Below are 10000 nucleotides of genomic sequence, written 5' to 3'. Positions count from 1 at the left end.
ATGCACCTTCTTACACCACAGACTGAACAACATGAAGCATTGCTTGGTAATTGTTTGAGCTAACCTGGTATTATCTAATTGTGTAGTTAAATTTAACAGCTGACAGATATTCAACATAATTCATGTGTGAGACAGTCTAACAGAAGGACGGACAAAACCAGTGAAATATCAGCTGAGTTCTGGTCATATTTCATTATAATAACTGTGATAATGTGAGAAATGTTGAAGGTGTCTGAGTAGAGTGTGGTTTGTCTGTAGACTGTGATGTCACTCACCGGAGCTCGTCCTCTTCTCCGTGTGCCGTGTCCCAGACTCCCGGAAGGCGACGAGCGCTCGGAAGAAGGCCCGGATCACGGCCCATCTGAAGGTGGCCACCGGGTCGAGGCCCATCAGGCCACAGACCAGCGCGTTCCCACTGCTCTTCAGCAGAGCCACGATATCAGGACGCATGTGGTCCGTGTTCTTCTCACGGAAATCCTGCGGGACAATCAATTACATCCCATTTGTTTCAGCTTTATAATGACTACAGCTATAGCTTTCCTGTAGAGCGCTGGCGCTTGCAACGCTAAGATCATGGGTTCGATTCCCAGGGGAAGCAAGAACTGATAAGAATGTAAATGTGTACCTTTGAAATTCAATGCAAGTCGCTTTGGATTAAATGCATAAATGTGAATGACATTCAATATATGGGTCAGTATATATAGACACGAATATTGAATACGTTTATTGTCATTGTACTGTCGCCTTTTTTCCCCTTTGTGCCATTGGCTTTTGGCTTGCTTAGTTAAATTTAACATTTAATTTAATAATCAACATTAATATTGATCTGCCTGCATTGACAGCATTATACGAGACGATGAACTGGACGATGACTTCACGGTTTTCTCCAGAGCAGCTATATATATATATATAAATGAAATAAATTAATAACTTTTTGCAACAGAAATGAAACATCACTGAATTTTCTTTAAGCTGTGACTGTGACGTTATTTTCTTCTGGAAACAAACTATGTTGCATTATTTTCCTGTTATCTCTGTAAAGCTGCTTTAAAACACTCTGTATTGTAAAAAGTGCAAGAAGACTTGATTGTATAGTTATACAATGAAATGTAGTCTCTCATTCAAAAGTGCACACACACACACCCATTACAAAAATATAAACTAATGTAAACAAATGGTACAGAATGTAAATGTAAAGAGTGCAAAAAATAAAAATAATAAATATGTACAATAGAGAAAAATAGGGGGGAATAGTGCAATATAAATGGTTATGGATATATGCCAAATTTGATTGCGCAAATCCCTTATTTCCCATATCAGATAAGCATTTATGTTTTGTGGCATTTAGAGCTTGTACAGCTATCGGATAAAAACTGTGTTTAATACGATTTGTCCGTTTTTTAAGGGAAAGTGTATTTTTTTTCACCATTTTTATAATGCATACTGTAAAATAGTCAGATTAGTATGCTAATAAACTAGGGTTATTATAGGTAACTAAGTAAAACTGTAAAAAAAAAAAAAAAGGCAAAAAATTGTGTCTCAACAATACAATAATGACAGAAAATGAAGATGGTTGATGTGAAGCAGCTCATAATCAACACTGATACTGTCACATCTGATGACAACACTTTCCAGTGATGTGTGTGTGTGTGTATGTGCGTGTGTGTGTGTGTGTGTGGTGTACATTTAACCCTCTCTGCCAAACACGTGCTCCAGATACACTCGTAGCCGAGGGGCCAATCCAACCAATCAGATTAAATCGCAGAATTAGGTCACTGGAAGTGGTGTGTGTGTGTGTACATACATATGCAAATGCTTACTACTTAATCTCACACACACACGGAAGCTTGTTTCGGCCACAGAATAAAAAAACGTAATTGGGAGTTTATATCTCACGATTCTGAGACAAGTGAAATATAAACTTGCATTCTGACTATTGTTATATTTCAATTCAGACTTTATAGTCAAAAATTCTGACTTTTTTCTCAGAATTGAGAGATATAAACTCGCAATCGCAAATTTCATTCTGTGGCAGAAACCAGGTATGATTTTTTTTTATATCGTAATTCTGACTTTTTTTTCTCAGAATTGAGATTTGCAACTGAGAGAAAAAAGTCAGAATTGTGAGATAAAAAGTTGATTCTGTGGCAGAAGTCAGGTTTGATTCTCTGAAACGTAGATTCTGACCTTGACGCCGTATTTGACCTTCCCGGCGTAGTGGCGTATGATGAACGCCGGCTCCATGACGGCAGGGAACTCGATGAAGACGCTTCCCTCGTGCTGACGCTTAAACTTGTCCAGCAGAGTTTGATTAGACGCCTGCGGAAAACTACAAACAACAACTCTCATTTATTCATGATGAAATGCTTTAAAACTCTTAAGTCATTATAAGTCATCATTTTTTTATGATAACATAATATGATAATGTTTCCAATATATGATAACTGCATAATTGCAATTTGATATGAGTCATATGTGACCTTGGATCATGAAACCAGTCACGAGTCGCACCGGTGTATTTGTAGCCAACAATACATTGTATGGGTCAAAATTATCGATTTGTATTTTATGCCAAAAATCATTTGGAAAGATCATGTTCCATGAAGATATTTTGTATTTAAATTTCCTACCGTAAATATATAAAAAAATTATTTGTGGATGCAGCAAAATCTCGAACATTATTGGACAAACTTTAAAGAGGATTTTCTCAATGTTTCCAGATTTTCAATAGTTGTGTCTCAAACAAATATTGTCCTATCATAACAAACCATACATCAACGGAAAGCTTATTTAATCAGCTTTCAGATGATGTATAAACTCAATTTGAAAAAAAATTGACGCTTGTGACTTTTGTGGTCCAGGGTCACATATATGTTGTGTATTGTATAATGTGTTCGAGACGCACTTGCACTCTTCGTCCAGCAGGTGGAGCAGCGCCGTGGGTTTCTTACTGATGAGGTTAATGCAGGCCGTGTTGTCGATGTACTCGATCATGTGCCAGCTGATGCCCTGAGACCGATACTCCTCCTGAGAGTCAACGTCACATGATCAACTCTCACGGTCACATGATCAACTCTCACGGTCACACGAACAACTCTCACGGTCACACGAACAACTCTCACTGTCACGCGAACAACTCTCACTGTCACACGATCAACTCTCACTGTCACACGATCAACTCTCACTGTCACACGATCAACTCTCACGGTCACACGATCAACTCTCACGGTCACACGATCAACTCTCACTGTCACACGATCAACTCTCACTGTCACACGATCAACTCTCACGGTCACACGATCAACTCTCACGGTCACACGATCAACTCTCACTGTCACACGATCAACTCTCACGGTCACACGATCAACTCTCACGGTCACACGATCAACTCTCACGGTCACACGATCAACTCTCACTGTCACACGATCAACTCTCACTGTCACACGATCAACTCTCACTGTCACACGAACAACTCTCACTGTCACACGATCAACTCTCACTGTCACACGATCAACTCTCACTGTCACACGAACAACTCTCACTGTCACACGATCAACTCTCACTGTCACACGAACAACTCTCACTGTCACACGAACAACTCTCACTGTCACACGATCAACTCTCACTGTCACACGATCAACTCGCACTGTCACACGATCAACTCTCACTGTCACACGATCAACTCTCACTGTCACACGATCAACTCTCACTGTCACACGAACAACTCTCACTGTCACACGATCAACTCTCACTGTCACACGATCAACTCTCACTGTGACACGATCAACTCTCACTGTCACACGATCAACTCTCACTGTCACACGATCAACTCTCACTGTCACACGATCAACTCTCACGGTCACACGATCAACTCTCACGGTCACACGATCAACTCTCACTGTCACACGATCAACTCTCACTGTCACACGAACAACTCTCACTGTCACACGAACAACTCTCACTGTCACACGATCAACTCTCACTGTCACACGAACAACTCTCACTGTCACACGATCAACTCTCACGGTCACGCGATCAACTCTCACGGTCACGCGAACAACTCTCAATGTCACGCGAACAACTCTCACTGTCACACGATCAACTCTCACTGTCACACGATCAACTCTCACTGTCACACGATCAACTCTCACTGTCACACGATCAACTCTCACGGTCACACGATCAACTCTCACGGTCACACGATCAACTCTCACGGTCACACGATCAACTCTCACGGTCACACGATCAACTCTCACTGTCACACGATCAACTCTCACTGTCACACGAACAACTCTCACTGTCACACGAACAACTCTCACTGTCACACGAACAACTCTCACTGTCACACGAACAACTCTCACTGTCACACGATCAACTCTCACTGTCACACGAACAACTCTCACTGTCACACGATCAACTCTCACTGTCACACGATCAACTCTCACTGTCACACGATCAACTCTCACTGTCACACGAACAACTCTCACTGTCACACGATCAACTCTCACTGTCACACGAACAACTCTCACTGTCACACGAACAACTCTCACTGTCACACGAACAACTCTCACGGTCACACGAACAACTCTCACTGTCACACGATCAACTCTCACTGTCACACGAACAACTCTCACTGTCACACGATCAACTCTCACTGTCACACGATCAACTCTCACTGTCACACGATCAACTCTCACTGTCACACGATCAACTCTCACTGTCACACGAACAACTCTCACTGTCACACGATCAACTCTCACTGTCACACGAACAACTCTCACTGTCACACGAACAACTCTCACTGTCACACGAACAACTCTCACTGTCACACGATCAACTCTCACTGTCACACGAACAACTCTCACTGTCACACGATCAACTCTCACTGTCACACGATCAACTCTCACTGTCACACGATCAACTCTCACTGTCACACGAACAACTCTCACGGTCACACGAACAACTCTCACTGTCACACGATCAACTCTCACTGTCACACGATCAACTCTCACTGTCACACGATCAACTCTCACTGTCACACGATCAACTCTCACTGTCACACGAACAACTCTCACTGTCACACGATCAACTCTCACTGTCACACGATCAACTCTCACTGTCACACGATCAACTCTCACTGTCACACGATCAACTCTCACTGTCACACGAACAACTCTCACGGTCACACGATCAACTCTCACTGTCACACGATCAACTCTCACTGTCACACGAACAACTCTCACTCCCTATCAACTCTCACTGTCACACGATCAACTCTCACTGTCACTCACACGATCAACTCTCACGGTCACACGATCAACTCTCACTGTCACACGATCAACTCTCACTGTCACACGATCAACTCTCACTGTCACACGATCAACTCTCACTGTCACACGAACAACTCTCACTGTCACACGATCAACTCTCACTGTCACACGAACAACTCTCACTGTCACACGAACAACTCTCACTGTCACACGAACAACTCTCACTGTCACACGAACAACTCTCACTGTCACACGATCAACTCTCACTGTCACACGATCAACTCTCACTGTCACACGATCAACTCTCACGGTCACACGAACAACTCTCACTGTCACACGAACAACTCTCACTGTCACACGATCAACTCTCACAGTCACACGATCAACTCTCACTGTCACACGAACAACTCTCACTGTCACACGATCAACTCTCACTGTCACACGATCAACTCTCACTGTCACACGATCAACTCTCACTGTCACACGATCAACTCTCACGGTCACACGAACAACTCTCACTGTCACACGATCAACTCTCACAGTCACACGATCAACTCTCACTGTCACACGAACAACTCTCACAGTCACACGATCAACTCTCACTGTCACACGAACAACTCTCACAGTCACACGATCAACTCTCACTGTCACACGATCAACTCGCACTGTCACACGATCAACTCTCACTGTCACACGAACAACTCTCACTGTCACACGATCAACTCTCACAGTCACACGAACAACTCTCACTGTCACACGATCAACTCTCACTGTCACACGAACAACTCTCACTGTCACACGATCAACTCTCACAGTCACACGAACAACTCTCACTGTCACACGATCAACTCTCACAGTCACACGAACAACTCTCACTGTCACACGATCAACTCTCACTGTCACACGATCAACTCTCACTGTCACACGATCAACTCTCACTGTCACACGATCAACTCTCACGGTCACACGATCAACTCTCACTGTCACACGATCAACTCTCACTGTCACACGATCAACTCTCACGGTCACACGAACAACTCTCACTGTCACACGATCAACTCTCACTGTCACACGATCAACTCTCACTGTCACACGAACAACTCTCACTGTCACACGATCAACTCTCACGGTCACACGAACAACTCTCACTGTCACACGATCAACTCTCACTGTCACACGATCAACTCTCACTGTCACACGATCAACTCTCACTGTCACACGATCAACTCTCACTGTCACACGATCAACTCTCACTGTCACACGAACAACTCTCACTGTCACACGATCAACTCTCACGGTCACACGATCAACTCTCACGGTCACACGATCAACTCTCACGGTCACACGAACAACTCTCACTGTCACACGAACAACTCTCACAGTCACACGAACAACTCTCACTGTCACACGATCAACTCTCACTGTCACACGATCAACTCTCACTGTCACACGAACAACTCTCACTGTCACACGATCAACTCTCACGGTCACACGATCAACTCTCACGGTCACACGATCAACTCTCACGGTCACACGATCAACTCTCACGGTCACACGAACAACTCTCACTGTCACACGAACAACTCTCACAGTCACACGAACAACTCTCACTGTCACACGAACAACTCTCACTGTCACACGATCAACTCTCACTGTCACACGAACAACTCTCACAGTCACACGATCAACTCTCACTGTCACACGATCAACTCTCACTGTCACACGAACAACTCTCACTGTCACACGAACAACTCTCACTGTCACACGATCAACTCTCACGGTCACACGAACAACTCTCACTGTCACACGAACAACTCTCACTGTCACACGATCAACTCTCACTGTCACACGAACAACTCTCACTGTCACACGATCAACTCTCACTGTCACACGAACAACTCTCAATGTCACACGAACAACTCTCACTGTCACACGATCAACTCTCACTGTCACACGATCAACTCTCACTGTCACACGAACAACTCTCACTGTCACACGATCAACTCTCACTGTCACACGATCAACTCTCACTGTCACACGATCAACTCTCACAGTCACACGAACAACTCTCACTGTCACACGATCAACTCTCACTGTCACACGAACAACTCTCACTGTCACACGATCAACTCTCACTGTCACACGATCAACTCTCACAGTCACACGAACAACTCTCACTGTCACACGATCAACTCTCACTGTCACACGATCAACTCTCACTGTCACACGAACAACTCTCACTGTCACACGAACAACTCTCACTGTCACACGAACAACTCTCACTGTCACACGATCAACTCTCACAGTCACACGAACAACTCTCACTGTCACACGATCAACTCTCACTGTCAAACGATCAACTCATGATCAATTATATATATATAATTATTATTATTAATATTAATATTTTTTTTTAAAGTGTGTTCCAAATATAAATTGCTGCTCAAAGTGTTTCACAGGTCAAAATATAAATGCTTTATTAAATATAAAAACAACAATAACTATTATTATTATTATAATAATTATTATTATAGTGCCTTTCAAACATAATGCAGCTCAAAGCGTTTCACATTTCAGAATAAATATATTCCGAAAAATTTTAATAAAAACAAACCAAAAAATGAAACAAAAATGAGAATAAAAGCATACAAACAGCTACATAAATAACTGAATAATTATTGAATTGAAGGCTTTAATATTTTAACAATATTTGACTAAGAATTCAATAAATATTACGTTTGGTTGTACATATTTAAAAAATAAAAATTGGTGTTTTATATATTTTGACAACGTGATTTTTAATATGTAGGTATATTTGATTTGAAGGAATCTGTAGTGTTTTTTTTTTACTGTAATATAGTCAAACATTAATAGGGATACATTTCATAACATCAAACATGATGCCAAAATCTGACCGATCAAACCTAATGATAAATATCAGAGTTTAGACCGTAATAAAACTAAACTAAATACTTGAAAGAGCAACAAATTGATATTGATGTTTAAGAGTAGTTCACTGAATCTTTTTGTATGAACTATTGCTTTATGATCAAAGAACAGAGCAAAATCTGTCTCTATACACATGAAGATCCTTCAGGACTCCAGTATTTGATGAAGTGTATTAATAATGACTCACGCCTCAGCAAACATCAGTAATGATCACAGATCTGGAGATCCGTGTCAGGATGGAGAAGACGAGGCTGTTTTATACCTGCTCGAGTTTGAAGATGTGCTGGTTGAAGTAATGCTGCAGCGTTTCATTGGCGAAGTTGATGCAGAACTGCTCGAAGCTGTTGTTCTCGTAGTCCTCGAAGCCGAAGATGTCCAGCACCCCGATGGACAGGATCTGAAACACGACACGTTTCACATCAACACCAGTGATTAGGATCGGAAACATATCAGCAGGAGAACTGGGAACATGATGTAGGATCACGTCACGCGCCAGTTTACCACATTATCACTTTCAGGACGGCTTATGTAAGGCTAGAAAATGACAATAATAATTATTTATTTATTATATGTATACATTTAAGAAATATTTGCATGTATATACTGCATACATCATTTATATTATATATAAATATAAATATTTTATATATAAATAACAAAATTTTTCTTAAATACATACATGCATGTGTGTGTATTCATATATACAAAATAATTATACACAGTACACACACATATTATATAAACACAAACCTTTATTTTGGATGCGATTAATCATTGCCCAGCACTTATATATACATATATATATATTTACAGTATATACTATAGATAGATAGATTTTATATATATTTATATATATATATATATATATATATATATATATATATATATATATATACACATATATATAAACTTCTTTTCATACAGCATATTACACATAAAATACTTCAATATGGAGCAGTCGGGATGATTTGTGAAGGTCAAGAAACAGCAGTAGTCGTGTGTGTGTGTGTGTGTGTGTGTGTGTGTGTGTGTGTGTGTGTGTGTGTGCGTGTGTGTGTGTGTGTGTGTGTGTGTGTGTGTGTGTGTGTGTGTGTGTGTGTGTGTGTGTGTGTGTGTGTGTGTGTGTGCGTGTGTGTGTGTGTGTGTGTGTGTGTGTGTGTGTGTGTACCTTGGCCGAATCCTCCAGGTCTTTGTTGTAGAGCAGCGCGTGATTGGTGCGGAAGACGATCCAGTCGAACAGAGCGCCGTACAGAGACTTGGCCATCGAGTCCCTCACCGTCCCCGCCTGCGCGCACACACACACACACACACACACACGAGCGTCACACACCGCAACATGAACACTACGGTCTCAGATCCTCCACTGGACATCACACATCTGAAGAGAATGATGTCTGTCCATCTACAGAGTCCAGCGTGAACAACTGCAGCGCTGACCCCGACGTTTAATGAAAAATAAAGATCAAATAGTCTCTGAGTCTCTCCGAGTCCAAGTCTCTCTGAGTCTGAGTCTCTCTAAATCTGAGTCTCTCAGTGTCTGAGTCTGAGTCTCTCTAAATCTGAGTCTCTCAGTGTCTGAGTCTCAGTCTCTCTAAATCTGAGTCTCTCTGAGTCTCTAAGTGTCTCTCAGAGTCTCAGTCTCTCTAAATCTGAGTTTCTCTGAGTCTCTAAGTGTCTCTCAGAGTCTCAGTCTCTCTAAATCTAATGCCGGGCGTACACCAAAGGATTTTCACAGTCCCAGACTAAAGACCGGCAGTCTTTAGGAATCTTACTGGAGTCTC

General features: G+C 42.0%; 1 protein-coding gene across 1 annotated transcript in view; it reads right to left on the bottom strand.

Annotated features, from left to right (window-relative positions):
• The window catches only part of myo9ab (myosin IXAb), a 108277-nt gene that overhangs the window by 51491 nt on the left and 46786 nt on the right, over positions 1-10000 (bottom strand). The window contains 5 exon segments of the mRNA XM_077230968.1: positions 272-477; positions 2188-2329; positions 2906-3027; positions 8482-8616; positions 9388-9504. Coding sequence (XP_077087083.1) covers positions 272-477; positions 2188-2329; positions 2906-3027; positions 8482-8616; positions 9388-9504 — 722 coding nt within the window.

This window comes from Siphateles boraxobius, unplaced genomic scaffold (assembly GCF_051911475.1).
Source record: "Siphateles boraxobius isolate OS27281-9 unplaced genomic scaffold, OSU_SipBor_1 158, whole genome shotgun sequence".
Taxonomy (NCBI): domain Eukaryota; kingdom Metazoa; phylum Chordata; class Actinopteri; order Cypriniformes; family Leuciscidae; genus Siphateles; species Siphateles boraxobius.
The sequence above is the reverse complement of the archived record's forward strand: the minus strand, read 5'-3'. Positions and strand labels throughout refer to the sequence as shown.